The 17,663-nt window shown below is 41.7% G+C and overlaps 1 protein-coding gene across 1 annotated transcript in view; it reads right to left on the bottom strand.

The window, feature by feature from the left end:
- The window catches only part of FIG4 (FIG4 phosphoinositide 5-phosphatase), a 380,709-nt gene that overhangs the window by 37,855 nt on the left and 325,191 nt on the right, over positions 1–17,663 (bottom strand). The window contains exon 23 of the mRNA XM_075595029.1: positions 13,324–13,410. Coding sequence (XP_075451144.1) covers positions 13,324–13,410 — 87 coding nt within the window. The remainder of the gene's footprint in view (positions 1–13,323; positions 13,411–17,663) is intronic.

Raw genomic sequence — 17,663 nt, 5'->3', positions numbered from 1 at the left:
ACATTTCTAAAACTTGTCGCTTTTTCCTCCGCAATATAACAAAGATACGCCCTTTCCTCTGTTGCTCGACTGCTAAAACTCTGACTCAGGCCCTCATTCTCTCCCATCTTGATTACTGTAACCTCCTGCTGTCCGGCCTTCCTGCCTCTCACCTGTCTCCCCTACAATCTGTCCTAAATGCTGCTGCCAGAATCACTCTACTCTTTCCTAGATCTGTCTCAGCATCTCCCCTCCTGAAATCCCTGTCCTGGCTTCCAATCAAATCCCGCATCTCACACTCCATTCTTCTCCTCACTTTTAAAGCTTTACACTCTTTTGCCCCTCCTTACATCTCAGCCCTAATTTCTTGCTATGCACCACCCCGACTCTTGCGTTCTGCTCAAGGATGTCTTCTTTCTATCCCCTTTTTATCTAAAGCCCTCTCCCGCCTTAAACCTTTTTCACTGACTGCCCCACACCTCTGGAATGCCCTTCCCCTCAGTACCCGACTAGCACCCTCTCTATCCACCTTTAAGACCCACCTTAAGACACAGTTGCTTAAAGAAGCATACGAATAGCACTGTGAACATTCTGAAAACATGATACATAAAGCTTGGCCCCCTGCAGACGCACTTACCAGAACTCCCTCCTCCTGTCTCTGTACGTTCTCCCTACCTACCAATTAGATTGTAAGCTCCTCGGGGCAGGGACTCCTCTTCCTTAATGTTATGTTTGTCTAAAGCACTTATTCCCATGATCTGTTATTTATTCGATTACCACATGTATTACTACTGTGAAGTGCTATGTACATTAATGGCGCTATATAAATAAAGACATACAATACAATACAATACAATGTAGGTGGAGTGATGGTGTGATGTGAAGTGTAGATTAAACGTGTTGGTGTTAATGAAATTGATAAACAATTGCAGTTCTTCCACCGTCCCGCTCCAGATGATCAATAAGTCATCAATGAAGCGGCGGTAGAAGTGTATGTGGTGCCGAAAAGGATTACTATTTCCAAACACGTGGGTCGCTTCCCACCAACCCATGAAAAGATTCGCATAAGAAGGTGCGAAGCAGGTACCCATTGCGGTCCCACGTGTCTGGAGGTAGTAAGTGCCAGAAAATAAAAAATAATTATGTGTGAGCAGAAAGTGTATACAATCAAGTAAAAAAGCATTGTGTAAAGGTGATAGTGATGGATCTAAATCTAAAAAGTGTCTCGTGGCTGAAATACCTTGTGCATGTGAAATAATAGAATATAGTGAAGATACATCTAGAGTGACCCAAAGAAAATCAGGTGACCAGTGAATCTTGAAATAAAAAAAGAAGGATATACTGTGTATTTGATCATTTAGCCTGTTAATTTGCACTAACACTGCCTTCTTTGTACAACTTAGAAATAATTAAGGAATAGTAATGAAAATAAGGAGATATTTTGTTTGTTTCCATGGGGAATACCAAAGTAATTGTTACATCTAAAATGTGCTTCAGAGACTTGAAGACACATTTTTTTTCCCTGGAGACAAAATTAGGACAAATAAAGAGATATTTAAGTGGACTGGTTGTTTCCCAACAACAAAACTCCTACACATGTATACGGTCTCACTGCCAAGTGCTTTTTGTTGATAGTGTTTTCTTTTAGACTCCTACAATGCTGGAGGGTTCTGCAGTTCATTACGTGACTAAATGGATTAAAATTGTAAGTGGTATTTTATTGTCGAACAACAAGAGAAAAAGTCAGCATAACATTTCTACGCTCTTCAGAAAGGTCCTAAAAAGTCATGACATCAAATACAGAAATACATCTTCCAGAATATTGTTTTTGTGGAGTTTATGATTGCTAAAATAAATGGATAAGACATGGTCCAAAATCTATAGGATTACATTGGTGAAAGGTTAAGGTGACTACCTCAAAGACCATTCGCCAAAATAATTTTTCAGGTGGAGACATCAGCACAGACAAATACACCAGAAAAAATATGTCACATAAGACTAGATGCCTGCACGCAGTATGCATGTCAGAAAGAGACTATTTTATGGTATCTTGCAGGTGATGAATGTTGATTTAAGCACATGGCAAACATGAGTTTGGGTGGTTACAGAGGTGTGTTATGGGGCCATGTTGCTACCACCAACCTGTTCCTGTTCAATTGTAACCAAACTAACAGACTACTGCGGTACCTAATAAAAACTGTAACCATGTTTGCCACCTGAGCATTTCATAACAATGCCTGAATCTGTTGTAACAGATCATATATATTAACGGGGTTCTGGGGTATGTAGAGTTTAAAAGAGGATTTTTGGATAATCGTTAAATAAGGTAGTAGTTAAAACTAATTTCTGTAGTCGAAGCTTCTATAATAAACTAAAATATAACAGGTATATAACAGGTATCATTATAAGTGTATAGAACTTAACCTTTTCACTTCTGCATGAGTCTTAAATGTAAATGCAGTAAAATGTTAGTCCTTCCAGCAGAGGACTTCATTTCCATGTAATTTATAACCTTTCTATATGTCTGATGTCAAGTCGATTTATTTAAACTCCAACAACCTTCCATTCCTCATTAGCACTGCTTGAACATACTTTTTCGTTCATACCGTACAGAGGCTTTTTAGAAATCAAGAGCTTTATTGATCAGCGTTATCCTGCGGCTGCTAAGCAACTTGGTTAATGTCCAGCTGAATGCTGTAAAATATATTTTCTAAACCTTCATTTGTATTGATGAGAAAAATATTAAGGTGGTTGAAATTAAACAGTAAGTTAAATGAAAACAGATTCAACCATAGCAAGATTCCCATATTCCATGCACCAGTTAAAAAAATTGCCAAAGAAAATGTGGGAGCAGCATACAATAAGTTTTACCCCTGTTTGTTTTTAAATTTAATATGCCTAGAGAAGCTTCTTTTCAGAAATAGTCATACTGTATATGAAATAAATACAAAAAATAGTACATCAGAACAATAAAAAGATGTATATTTGGTTATTACAATTTCTGTGTGTTGGACTGCAGCTCATTCAGTATTGAAGGGGTTAAAGTGACTGTTTACATTATTTGAGGCATGAACCATCATCTGTTGGTCCAAAATTGGCAAAAGTGATATTTATCAATGAAAATCCCCAGCAGTTCATTGGCAGGTTTTACATTTTTTTTTAATAACAAACTACCATTGTGTGTATGTTTGTGTGTTCATTGTAACATCGCCGGAAGAAGAGATCAGTGTATCTCGAAAGCTCGCACAAATAAAAGCATTTCGTTAGCCACAGAACGGTATCATCTATTTATTTTTTGATTATTGAAGCTCGGCTAACACGGTATTGATACCTCTACATGTATATATATATATATATATATATACATATACAGTGTTCGACAAACCTATACATTTGCTCGCCCCGGGCGAGTGGATTTAACCCCCGGGCGAGTAAATATTGGCCCAAGCAGTAGATTTTTTGGTGATTTGTCAACCACTGTGTGTATATATATATATATATATATATATATATATATATATATATATATATATATATATATATCTGAGAGATAAAGCAGCAGAATCTACACGGATCAAAATGTAGTATATAAAACAAACTTTGTTCAAGTGCATTCTTTTCACATAATGTGCAGTGCCTCGTTTTTATGTTCTATGATTATCAATGAATGATACACAATAAACCCAACGATAACAGTCTAAATGTTTCTTGAAACATGTTCCTAGCCATTAGAACTAAAAAGGTGTAATCTTCACAGTGCAAGGGGTCCAGCGGCATCAGATTGCCACCGGACCTGCAGCACTTCCGCCTCATATAATCGCTGCAGGGAGATTACCTGATGCAGGCAGGCAGGTAGGCCCCGGATGCTGGAGATGGAAGTGGAGGGAGCTCAGGTGTGCCACGACCCATGACATATCAGGTACATCATTAGAGCACTATAAGGTCTAAGTACTGAAACAGGAAGGGCTGCCAGTAGCAAATACTGCTTGTCCTTCCAAATACACACAATGCCTCCCCCTGCTCACACTAACCCTCCCACCTCAATTTTACCTCACATTAACCTCCATTCACCCCCTTTTCTCACTCAGGCCTTAAAGCCGACTCTGCCCTCCTTTTGCTTACTACCACTCCATCCCTACCATATACTCACGCCTCCCGCTACCCCAGCCAATGGTACTCCTGCTTATCACATTAAAGAGAACACTTTGCTTCCTAAATAAGGACTCTGCCTATCCATGAACATGTGTCCCACCCTTCTAGTTAAAACTATTTTTAATTCTGGCCACTTCAAGAAAATCGAGATTTTGGAAATATTTTAATTTGTTGGTTTCATTTAGGAATACATCTCCAGTGACCCACTGAATGAAGAGAATGTGGCGGTTCCTAAAAATAAGGGGGTTGCTTTTTCTTTGCAACACAAAGGACACCACATAAGACCCTTGTCACACAAGGGACTGGCCCAGCGTTCCCCGCGTGTTATCGCCTCCTTATTGGATACTATCACAAGTACTCATGGTTCGGATAACAGGAGCACTCCGAAGATCTTTAAGGAATATACACTTTCCCTGTGTAGGACACCACAGACCTCACCTCAAGAGACAACTACACAGCAGTTAACATCGTTCCCACAACTGGAGGTTCCGGACCCGCGGCACAGTTACCAGTACCGGGAGAATTAATTTTTCAAAGCACACTATAACAGAGGGAAGGGCAGAGCAATCCAACAGTCAGAGATCCCAGTGGGAGTGCATACTCCTTATCAGGAGACTATACACACTTTTTTTTGAATAATTGTGAGTGTCATTTATACATGTTTGCATCATTTTAAATTCATAAGGAATATTTAGCTATTTTTGTGCCCCTTGTTTTTTATTCTCTAACTATTTCTATTAAGTGCAAAAAAAGGGTTGTGAGGCGCTTCTAATAGAGGTGCGATAAATATAAACTTGTGAATAATAAACCTTTTATAAAAAAGTGCTCATTAAATATAAGTGAATAATCAAAAAATAGTGAACTTCGCAGCTCAACCCTCTAAGGAGAAGATCCAGTTCCTCCTGTCGTTGATTGTAGGGAGAAGCTTGTGGGGAGCGCAGATGTCACCATATGTAAGGAAAGAAATATATATATAGTGTATGTTCTACAAAATAAACAATCAATTGAAAGAATCACGATTGGGAACTCACAATTTCCCAGTGAAAAATCAGCAGTGGGTATAGTATTAAGTATACTTCACACTGACCGAGTCTTTAATACTATACCCACTGCTGATTTTTCACTGGGAAATTGTGAGTTCCCAATCGTGATTCTTTGAATTGATTGTTTATTTTGTAGAACATACTACACTATATATATTTCTTTCCCCACATATGGTGACATAGTATACTTCACACTGACCGAGTCTTTAATACTATACCCACTGCTGATTTTTCACTGGGAAATTGTGAGTTCCCAATCGTGATTCTTTGAATTGATTGTTTATTTTGTAGAACATACTACACTATATATATTTCTTTCCCCACATATGGTGACATCTGCGCTCCCCACAAGCTTCTCCCTATTTCTATTAAGTGCTTGAATAAGAGTGACTTGTAATCACCAGGTTGATTTGTAAATTAAAAAGTTTGCAAAACTTCCAAATTGATTTTTCGTAACTCTGAGTGCAGTGTTACTTCACAGACTTGTAAATGCAATATTAACCACATTTATAATTGAACAAAAAAAGATTCCCTCAAGAGTTTCAGTAAAACATATTAGATTCAGACATGCTGAATGTACAACAATTATTTCACAAGATATGGTACCAGGCCATACCTTTTCCTTGGAAAACTGAGTGAATGGTGAATAAACATTGCTTTATGGTAACATATTTCATTGTTAATACAAAGGGAGTTTAACATTAAACTGCAACAGGGCAGATCTGAGCTCTATCGCATGGAAATGACTGTTGGCTTTAATAGGAGTTTCTGTGTGATAATGCTCCGATTGGCACTCATAGTTTAGTAAATAACTCCCTAAATATTGAATGGTCTTTAAAGTTACAGTATTTGCAGCAATTTCAGACAATGATAGTTTGCTGATTTAAGAGCATACTGTAGTAGTTGTTAGCAGGGACGTAGCTATGATTTAGACTGAGGTAGGGCATTTTGGCTCAGTGGTGGGGCACTAATAGCGCGCCACCTGAAGGGTGCTGTGCTACCGGAAGGCATTAGCGCAGTGCTTGATGCAGAAGTTACCTGGAGTTGCACCAATACAGTCTGGTTATACTCTGTGTCCATGTATAGTGCAGTGAGGTTATACTTCGTGTCAGTGCATAGTGTAGTCTCAGCGTATAACCTGTCCGCATTATACACTGATGCGGAGTAGATGCACAAGACTGCACTATACGTGAACATAGAGTATAATCAGACTGCACTGTATCAGTCCTGAATATAAAGAATTGAATATACATTAACATTAAATCAAACATTAAAAAAAAAAACAATGACCAAATCAATTCAAAAGGCCACCCTCCAATCAGCTAAGACCAGCTGAACAAGAATTGTAAAACATACAGGACACCTACAAGCTCATATTGAACCCCCAAAATAACCACAACATATATATAAGCATATAAGTGTCACGGGGGAGTGCTTGTAGGTGTCCTGTATGTTTTACAATTCTTGTTCAGCTGGTCTTAGCTGATTGGAGGGTGGCAACCTCCTACGTAATTGAAGCTCACCCGTACCACATTTAAATGGTTAAAAGCTAACTCCATAGCATCTCCCACTCTCAGGGGAACTTGCTTGCTTGCAGTATGATTGTGACAAATCTAATACAGAGTGCTTTTCCTGGTAATGTACAGGTTAATAAAAGCTTCAATCAGACTTAGAACTATGCAACTAATTTTGACAGATTTAATATAAATCATTCTTCCTGGTAATGCACAGGTTAAGAATTTATATTAGTGTTAGGGACCCTTGAGATGTGGTCTGCCGTGCAGTGGCTCAGGGGCTTACAACACTTTGGCCAAAATGTTAAACTAAAAGACCATTTTATTTAATAGATATCTATACATACAGTAGAGGCAACTCTTATTCGAACAAAAACCAGTGGCAATTCCCCAAAAGACCCAGGTACACCCAGGTACATTCTGAATACATGCCTTAAACTTTCCTTAAACTTTCCTTAAACTAGCCCCAGCATTTCTGCATTGATTAATGGCCTATCAGATTAACAGCGGGGGTCCCTGGCTGTCCCATTCAAACTGAATTGGACTGCCAGGGATCCCTGCTGTGTTAATCCTATGGGTCGTTAGTCAATGCAGAAATGCCTTAAACGTGCCTCAAACTAGCCCAGAACATACCCAGCACATACCCAGAATGTAACCCGGCTAGTTTACAGCAAATGTTAGAATAAACGTTGCCTCTACTGTATATATTTAGGCACTGTACCGTGTACAGGTTTCACTGGATGTGCACTGAGCTCTGTCTGTGTTTCATGTTCTGTCTCTGGTTTTAACATCTGTTACACCCAGGTTTTGCACTTTTCTACCTTGTATGGTGTTTTTACTTTGTGAAAGCAATGATACTGCTCTTAAGTCTCAGGCGCTATGGGTTAAATCTGGACTTTCTCTGCAAGAGAGCTGTAAGATCTGGGACTGTATCAAGCATTGTATGACTGGGGAGGGGGAAGCCCATGTATGGGCATTTTCTTGTACCTGCCTACATCCTGTGGACTATGCTAAAGATGGGAACCCCATGTGCCGGTAACGTATTGGTGTGCTGCTCTGTACTGTGTGATTTACTGTTGGCTCCGGCTAATTAAACCCTGGTTTATTAAACTGTTGGATTCTGCCTTATCTCAATATTTTTTTAAATAAATAGTTTTCCCCATTCCTGAATTATGCACTACAAAACCTAGACATGGCCTAGAGTGACACATTTTGGGGCGGGTGAGGGTGATGCCAGCGGGAGGGACGGCAGCAGAAGCTGTTGTTTGGTGTGCTGCTGCATTATATTTGTGAAGTGAAACGTCTTTGCCGGCACCTACAGAGTCCAAGTCACTGGAACTTGAAAGATGCATACTGTTTAAAAAGTCAATAAAAGATTGCAAGAAATTCAATAGTGTGGAGCAACATTTAAGTGGGTTAATTTCTTCTCTGTGACTATTGATATAACAAACAGATCAAGTACCTGTCGCTTAGTGTCCCAAAGCGAGCAATATGGCAAGTATCAGCAGCTTTTCTTCAAGGGTAGCGTTGTCCGTCACCTCTGGAGTTCACTAACCCCTTCACGCTGGAGGGACTGTGGTTAAAGAGTCCTCTGTGCTTTACTTGGCTATGAAATTCTAAAAGAATGCCAACATTGGACAATTCACTCACATACCGGACAAACTGCACTCAGATCTCCTCAGGATGTGCCGCTGTACTCCGTACTTTACTGATCTCAAGGATAACATTGTTACCACATCGGTTTACAGACCTCCGTTAGATCGCAATCGTGGACCGGCCGCCATACACCAGATAATGAGTGCTCCACCTCTCATTTGATGCTCCACTGGACACTGGCCTGGAACCGACAGCACCTCACCGGATGGCAGACTTCCATAGGCTCTGCCGGACACCGCGTCTCTCTGGTCCCGATGTCTTGAGGGAATAACACCTCACCGGATGGCAGATTCCTTTGGCTCACCTTCACTGAGACGCCCGCCCATGCACCAGAAAGAGAGTGCTCCAAAGCACCACAGGTGATCTGCCAAACACCGCACCCTTCACTCACTTCCCAGCTGGACTGCTTGTGACGTCACTGAGGAGAAGCCGCAGTCAGCAATTAGGGAAAGTGTAAGGTGTAAATATATGGCAATAATCACGCTCCAAACAATAGAGCTTCCTTCGAACTTGTATTAAAAGGGTAGATCATAAGAAATACATATACAGCATACAGGTATATATACTCAAGGAACCCTACACATTTCATCCTATGTAGACTTCATCAGGGTTATACAGATATATTTATACCTGTGTATGTGCCTGTGTTGGTTAATTGAAAAATTGGTCATCCCATCAGTATGAAAATAATACAACCAACCACTACTTCTCCAGTAAAACGAAACACAGGAAGAAATGTCTGTATGTGTATAACAATGTAAAAGATATCTTTGAACTGATTATACCTATGACAATCTGCGCGATTGGAACTTTTCATCTATCTATCTATCTGCTTATAAGGGTTCCGTGTAAAAATGGATTTCAGGCAAACGGTGACACATTGTGTGCCCATTTGCATGTCATTTCCCAGAATCCCTTGATGCAGTGGAAGCACTGTATGCTAGGTGATAATGGTAAAAGGCAGGGTTGTAGGCCTGTCTAAGACATGTAAATGTGCTCATAAGTGATATTCTTTATTGGCTATATATAGATTTATATAGTGATGCCCACATCAAGTTGTAGGATCTTTTAGTCCCAGTGTAAGGCAGGAAATGTTGAATTTTTCTACACAGGGTTTATTTACAGGATTAAAATATACACTAACAGGCCCACCGGCCCTTTAAGGCAAAATAAATAATAAAATAAACACCTACTCCTCATAGGAGACTAACTATACCACTCCAGCCCTTTCTAACCATGCCGCCAGCTAAGCTGGTTGCAAGCCCCAAAACTTGCCCTATTATATACAAAGTTCAATAAGAAAGTCTCTTATCTGTAATTGTTGGGGCTCCAGGTATTTCCCTCTGGACCCTGCGAGAGTTCAGAGAATCCCTCCTCTGTAGTTCCAACTTCATGGATAGGACATCCCTTCTTCAGTCTTGCATCCTTCATTCTTCCTTCTGGGATTCAAACCTAGGCGTCATCCAGCTTCACCTTGCTGGGGAGATCTCTGTCTCTCTCCCAATTCTCTGAGGAAAAGCAGTCTCTCTCTGTGTGTAGTCACTTCCTGACTTTTAAAACTCCATGTGCAATCAGGAGTCCAGCCTGCTCAATTAGTTTGCAGCTATGTGTATCTGTATGTGTGTGTGTGTGTGTATCTGTATGTATGTGTGTGTGTGTGTGTGTGTGTGTGTGTGTGTGTGTGTGTGTGTGTGTATCTGTGTGTGTGTGTGTGTGTGTATCTGTGTGTGTGTGTGTGTGTGTGTGTATCTGTGTGTGTGTATGTGTGTATCTGTGTGTGTGTGTGTGTGTGTGTGTGTGTATGTGTATCTGTGTGTGTGTGTGTGTGTGTGTGTGTATCTGTGTGTGTGTATCTGTGTGTGTGTGTATCTGTGTGTGTGTGTGTATGTATGTATGTGTGTCTCCTCCTACTTCTCGTGGTGCCGCCATTGCTGCGAACACCGCGATTCACAGCAGCTTCTCCATCCAGCTGTTGCTACTGAGAACCCAGTGTGGACATTTTGTATCACTACAGGAGGGTACTGTATTATATACTCTACAAGCTGGTGGGAGTTACGTTGTGGTGCACTCTTGTTAGGAATCGGCGTCCCCTGCATCCCCCACACAGAACACTCTCTACCTTCAGGGAGACCCTGGACGGACGGCGCAACTCTGCCTTACCGGCCTCCGCGGCTCTCTTCTCGGCCACCGCCGCATTACCCCCCTCGGCGATTCTACCGCTATTCCCCCTCCACAGCGCCGGGCGCATTCCCTTCTCCCAGCACGCACGCATGAAGTGCCCTCTGGCACGGGTTGCGCGCACACGCGCCTTACGGAGCACGCGCACAGTGCACACTCTTCTTCCTGCCCTCCGGCTCCGTCCGCATGCCGCGTGGGCGTACTCACTGCAAGACTAAGATCCACCTGGCTTGTAATGACTGCACCAATCCGGAGAGTCATCCTGCAGTTCCTCCTGACCTGCCCCCGTTCCTGATTGGACCTCCCTGCTTTATCTAGCTTCCCTGTACTCTCAGTCTTCACTCGACATAGTCTATGCATGGATGTTACTCTGTGTACTCTTGGTGATTTCACAGGTTCTGACATGGCTCGTACGACCACCCCCTTTGGCTCTCGACCTCGGCACTCCTCGGATTACGCACTCTCTGACTCCCCTCGAACATGGCTTGGACTTCGACCTTCCTCCACTCTCCGCCCCCTGACCTCTTCGTGACAATCACGATTCTACTTCTACACCCGGTACCGGCAAGTATTGTCTACCTTACAAAATCTGGCCTGGCAACGCTTAATACCACACTCCGGACACGCTCCCTTTGCTGCTTGTGTGTGTATTACCACTTCCCCCTTCAGCTCAGGGGACGGTTTTGGTCTGCGGGCAGCACCGGCGTAACAACTCTTCACCACTACATCAAGAGGTATATTGTGGACTGTCCTCCCCTATTTACTATTTACTTCAACACCTATTGTTCCTGGCCACCTGCCTGTTACATCTATCTGCGCTGACCCGCTGCTGCTTACAGATTGTCTCAAATGATTGTGTTTTTATCCACTATGTGAGTATAGGTCCTGGTGACCACTCTCTGCATGAATAAAGATTCCTCCTATTTTTACAGTATTATGCTATGGAGCTGGCGCTTCTTTCTTTTTGTTTTTTTTGTAGATATCAGTGATCTGGCGAGATCATATTAAGAAGATTTGCCTCCCCATACAGACTGGTTCCTGATCTGGACTTTTCATCCTTTTCATTTCACGTGTTTGGTTCTATTACATTTAATATATTCATATTAATATTTGGTGTTGCACTATTTATTTATATATATTTTTTAAAATAATTATCATTGATTTATTATTTATGCACATGTTTATCAACACCTGGTTCAACTACACATTTTAGCGCTACTCTTTGTTTGTGTTAGTCTACATATATACACACACACACACACACACACACACACACACATACACACACACAAACACACACACACACACACACAACAGCCGGCAGGGTGAATTGTCCCTGAAGCAAAAAAATATGTCCTTCAGACACTGACAAAGTTGGCCTGGAATAAAACTTATACAGGTGACTGAAATTAAAATATTTTTTGTTTAAAAGCATTTTCAACCATCTGGCAAAATAAAAAGCTAAATGGTAAATGTCATGCTTAACATAACATGTAAATCATTTTAAACAAATGCAATTATTACTGTAATAATAGACAAAAATATTGGTCAACATTACTACAAATTAGTGATTAGAAAACACTCATCGGAAAGTAACACAGAGAAGTTAAGTTACTGTACTCCATACAACTACAGGACATATCCAGTATAAAACAGTTGTAAGCGTCAAAACAGTTTTCCAATGGTGGTCTCTTCTCCATATGCCATGAAGACTTCTTCCCCGTACTGGAACAGAGTTCAACTCCATTTAAATTAATGGAGCTGAACTCTTCTCCAGCACAATTCAACCTCTTCATTTAGATCTCTATGTTTAGGAATTCTTGCCTTTTATCCTAAGATTGCAAATAACTTAACTCATGTTTTTGGAAACAAACAAGCCGGCAACTTCTTTGTATACAGGTAGCCTCCATAGCGGAAAGACAAAATTTCAGTGACAAAAAAACAATAAAACATGAACTCTTTGGGTGCACCAAGGACGTAGCTACTACGTCATTGCCTCTGGCACTCTAGGTGCCACATGACATAGTGGCTACGTCATGCCCTTATAGTGTTTTCTAGGGGATATTGTGTCTTGCACTACTACTACTGTGGAGCACAGAATTTGATCTGAAATATAGGGAAAATGGAGGATGAGGACTCACCATTTCTTGGTTGTGACGCCACGATCATGCGATTGCTCTATGGAGCGGTCACGTGATCGCGATATGCCACAGGGGCATTGGCTCTAGTGCCGCGACCCCTTCAGGAACCAAAGGGTTAATGTTCAAATCCAATAAACCCCTTATGGTCAGATTTATTATTGCGCTGGAGCCTCACTCAGAATATGTTAGGCTGGACCAAACTGCTTTTGAATCTAAGGCCTCGTCCAGGGTGGAAACAGGCACGCTGGCGCTTCAGCGCTGCGCCCTGCTCGGCCGGGCGATTCCTGGCCGGCTAGGTGCGCACGCGTCTGGGGGCGCGGCCACTACGTCACGGAGCTGGTTTGCCCGCATTGGGCGAACCGCTCACGTGACGCACTTGCAAGCAGCCAAATCAATTTTGCTTGCTCGGCAAGCGGCTGAGCGCCGAGCAGGTGCGCCCGCCCGCTTAAGTAGGCCACGTGCATTGTCGCAACGTATCCAGCGTGAGCGCGCACTCGCTCGCCCACTCAGCGCCACCCTGGACGAGACCTAAGGCCCAACTGCTTTTTGTTTTAGAATAGGACAAGACTATTTATTTTTATTACGTTTTGATTGTCATTACACTATCATCAAATATCCATGGACCAAGGCAAGCGACTGAATAAATAACACTGTACTTACATTTTTGTGATTGTTTCCAAGGGCTTTGAACTCATATGCTGACTTATTTTGTCTTGCTTATGCTGACAGAGTCCCAAATGAACAAACCTATGAACAGCAGTGAGATGTAAATCTATATGTATTTCCTAATATAAAACAGTATAAAAAAGATCCAAGTTACGTTTCAAATAGCTTAAAGCTTCTAGTAATATTGTCACATGCCGTATAACAATTTACAGTTTACAATACCATTTTGTGTATGCTTGTTGATAAAGCCCTCACACAGAGTAAGAGCCATTCCATATTTCTTAGAATTTCTTTTTTACTTTCCCCAATTTAGATTTTCAATGTTCTGCTGCTTAATGTGAACAACAAGGCATTTGTAATTGCTTTTCTTAATCGTTTTAGTCTGTAATTACAGTTTTTTTTTATAAAAATAGATGTTGCAAGAAACAAGCCATGACTTATTTAAATAAACTACATTTTACTTTTCATTTTTAGTTCATGAACTAGATGACACATTTTATATTTACAATCAAAATGTGCATGAGCAATTAGGAAATATGAAAAACATACCAATTGTACATGATAGTGCATGGTACACACATAGTTTTTTTTTTTTTCATGGACTGAGATTGTTGCTCAGTTGTGGTTACAATAACCTGTTTTAAACGCCTTTTAAATTGATGTAATGCTTCTTGGGTACCAAGATGGTGTTTTGATGTGTGAGCTTTTATCTGGCTAGGAATTAATTAGGACCAAAACAAAATAAATACCTTGTCATAAATATTACTCATTTGATCCTGTGTTTTAGTTTTGCCTCAAACTTTTTGGGGTTTTGGCTCTGTCTCTGTCTAAATTATTTTGGTTTTGAGTCGACACCATGTCCCATTATAAAATAAATAAGTATACACAGATGTAGACAGATTAACTTGTTGCTCCCAAGGTGTCATGTTCTAAGCCTGCTGTACCCATGCTTGCCCACCGGGATTGCTGTCACTCTCTCAATATCTTGTTCTAGCCTGCAGTGTTTATATTTGTCCACCGGGATTGCTGATGCTCTGTTAGCTCGCTCAAGGAACATTCCAGACCCTGAAACCTGACACCTCTGCACTTGTGCTCTACCAATCACAGTGTCTATATAAACTTCCCTTTCCTGTCTCTCGGTGCCTGTTTATACTGGTTCCCCAGCTCCTGCTTGGTTCCTCTGTTTGCTGCTGCTATAGCTATTGACCTGTTCCTGTCTCTTCGTTGCTGACCTTTACTTGTGACCCCGACTACGCTATCTGCTGCCTGCTTCTGAACGTTGCTTGTGACCTCGACTATGCTATCTGCCGCCTGCCTCTGACCTCTGCTTGTGACCCCTACCACGCTCCCTGCTGTTCCTGCCACTGGGATCTACTCAAGCAGAAGACCAACCTCTGACACAAGGCAAGCTGTGGGATCCCAGATTCAGGCTGTTTCATTTCAGAATTGTAACGACTGTTGAATCAATGTGTAGCGACGGGGTCATGCCCGGACTACTCTCCTACACTCATGGGCAACAACACCAAGGGGGGGGGGGTAAGTTATACATTACTATCAATACATTTAATTTTGTATGACATTATACTGGCCAATGTTCTGAACAAGGGGCGCTGTCAAGGGGCGCTGTCAAAAGGGGGTGACTTAAGCGGGGAGATGCTTCACAGGAAAAACGCAAAGTTTTGATACACACCGAGGCCTTTAGGGTACCGGGTATCTAGTGTGTGCATCTCCGCCCTTGGGTGGTATCTCCACTTTTTTGATAGGGATATTCTTTAAAGCATTTGATGTGCTTTATCCAACCAGCGTTTAGCCACAGGTTGGTCCAAGATGCGTTTCTTTTTAAAAAGAACAATTCGTTTTGCCAACCAAAAAGGTCCACGAAGACACTTAAGTATGAAAACTACAGATTTGAAGGTACAGTTAAGTCATGGCATATTGTATATCGCCTACTTGTATAGGTATGTGTGTAGTAGCTTTAAGTGCACATGTAGTGACAGGTGACAGTTCAGACATCAATATACGCCAGGTTTCCCACTGTATCTGGGAGGTTCCAACTATTTTGAGACATTTTGGACCAATAAACCTCTCAGATTTTTTCCACGCTTACAACAGAAGCAAAGTGCATGCTGCAGGGATCCCTTGAGTATGGGTTAGATGCCAAAATCTGCACGTTTTCGTAAATACAGGTTCTATTTAAAATCAAGGTTTTGGTATGTGCTCACAATCGGTGAGAGGCTGTTGCGTTGTTTGTGGCTAGATGTCAGCAGATTAACTCTATCAAGTGCAAATGCATGCTCAACAGACATTTTTACTTCTCTAGTGTTGTATTCCCTTTCTATATATCTAGCATCCATAACATTCAAGTAATTCTGGAGGTAAGTGGAATCATACTAATACAGACAAACCTAATGAGTTGGGAATATGAGTGTCCCTTTTTGAGTCGTATTAGATGAAAACTGGAAGACAAGAACAGAGTGTTTCAGTCTATGGGTCTTCTGTACAGAGTGGTAGTGAGTGTGTCAATTTTGAATAGTTGCATTTCAAGGAAGTGAACGGATAATAGATTATATCACACAGAGTGGCCTTCTTAGGGCGTTCAGGTATGTGACAAACTCCTCTGTCCACCACATGTCCCATGAAAAATAGGTCATCAATGTAGCATGGGTAGAACTAAATGTATTTAGAATACATATAATTCGATTCCCCCCTCTTCCATTTCTCTCCCAGTTCCCACCCTCCCTCTATATATACGCATTCACATACACAGAGCTCGTAGTAAAAATCATAAATCAGGTTTTTACTTTTCATTAACCTACTGGAGTAAAATATTGCCTAAATGCCTCATATTGAATCCCAAAACATTGTAGGCCATATTTACCAAGAAGTGCTACTCCATAAGACCCCGTCCGTGTTGGAAAACACCTTATGGAACCATTCAATGGTCTTTTTTTTGTTTCAAATTTTTTTATTAGGCATTGATACAGCATACAGTGTGACAGTTATATCTTAGCCTAATACAGGATTTTTTCTTTTTCCTTGACACAGTCTCAACATGCCACCGGCCCTTCTTCTCGGGCCGTAGGGGCTAGCGAGGGGGGTGAGATTGGGGGGAAGGAAACAGAAATAGAGAGGGTAGTAGGGGGGGGGGAAGGGAGGGGGGGGGGATGTCCCATCCTCCTCAGTGTCCCCTATGGAGTCTCTCCTTTGACCTGATTATCCTTAATTGTGGGGGGGGGGGGGGGGGGTTGGGACAAGGTTAATTTGCTGAACGAATCAGCCACGGTGCCCATACTTTGTAGAAAGAAACCGTAGTCCTTTTCAAGAAGGCTGATAGTTGCTCCATGAGCATTACCTCTTGGATTCTTTTCTTGACTGTTTGCTTGGGGGGGGGGAGACACCTACTTCCATGAGGCGGCCACCGCACATCTAGCCGCCATGAGTATGAAGGAGATTAATATCCTTGTTGGCGGTCAATATTCTTTATTGGCCTGGCCAACAAGTAGGTCAGCGGATCAATAGGTATGGTGAGGCCTATGACCTCTTTAATTATAGACTGTATGGTTTCCCAGTATTTCTGAATTTCCGGACATGTCCACCAAATGTGTGTCATGTCTCTCCCTTTTGTCCACAGCCTCTCCAGCATAGATCGGAGGCCAGGGGGTAGATTTGATTTACTCTAACTGGGGTAAGATACCAGCGGAACAGTATTTTATAAATATTTTCCTTGATTGTGGTACATATGGAAGTTCCTGAGGCTGCTTCCCAAATACTTTCCCAGTCCTCTCGGTCTATAATTATGTTCAATTCTGCTGCCCAATGCAGCATGAAATCATGGCTGGGGGCATCTGTTGCCCTTTCCAGTTCCGCGTAAATTTGTGTTATGAGACCTTTTTGGTGGGCTGTTTCCCTGCACAGCCGTTTGAAATTAGTGAGAGGGGGAAATTCCAACGTTGGGGATAGTGTTTGGATAAAGTGTCTAATTTGCAGGTATTTGAAGACGTTCAGTCCTGCCATTTCATATTTGTTTCGCAATCTATGGTAACTCAGGAACTGCCCAAAGCTCAGGAGGTCGGCAACTGCTCTGATATTTTTAACTGTAAATTGGTCAAATTGTCTAGGCTCACAACCAGGCGGGAATTTGGGATTTCGAATAATTGGGATGAGTTGAGATTTAGAGGTCGTAAGCTTAAATTTAAGTTTGCATTTCGTCCATATCTCTCATGTGTGTTTCATTGGGCCCAATTTGAATTTGCTGGTCTGCATATCTTCACTGCTCAGGGACCAAAGGCATGCTGGCAGTGAAGGCGTGCCGGCGTATTGCGATTCTATATCTA

Source organism: Ascaphus truei, chromosome 4 (genome assembly GCF_040206685.1).
Source record: "Ascaphus truei isolate aAscTru1 chromosome 4, aAscTru1.hap1, whole genome shotgun sequence".
NCBI lineage: Eukaryota > Metazoa > Chordata > Amphibia > Anura > Ascaphidae > Ascaphus > Ascaphus truei.
The sequence above is the reverse complement of the archived record's forward strand: the minus strand, read 5'-3'. Positions and strand labels throughout refer to the sequence as shown.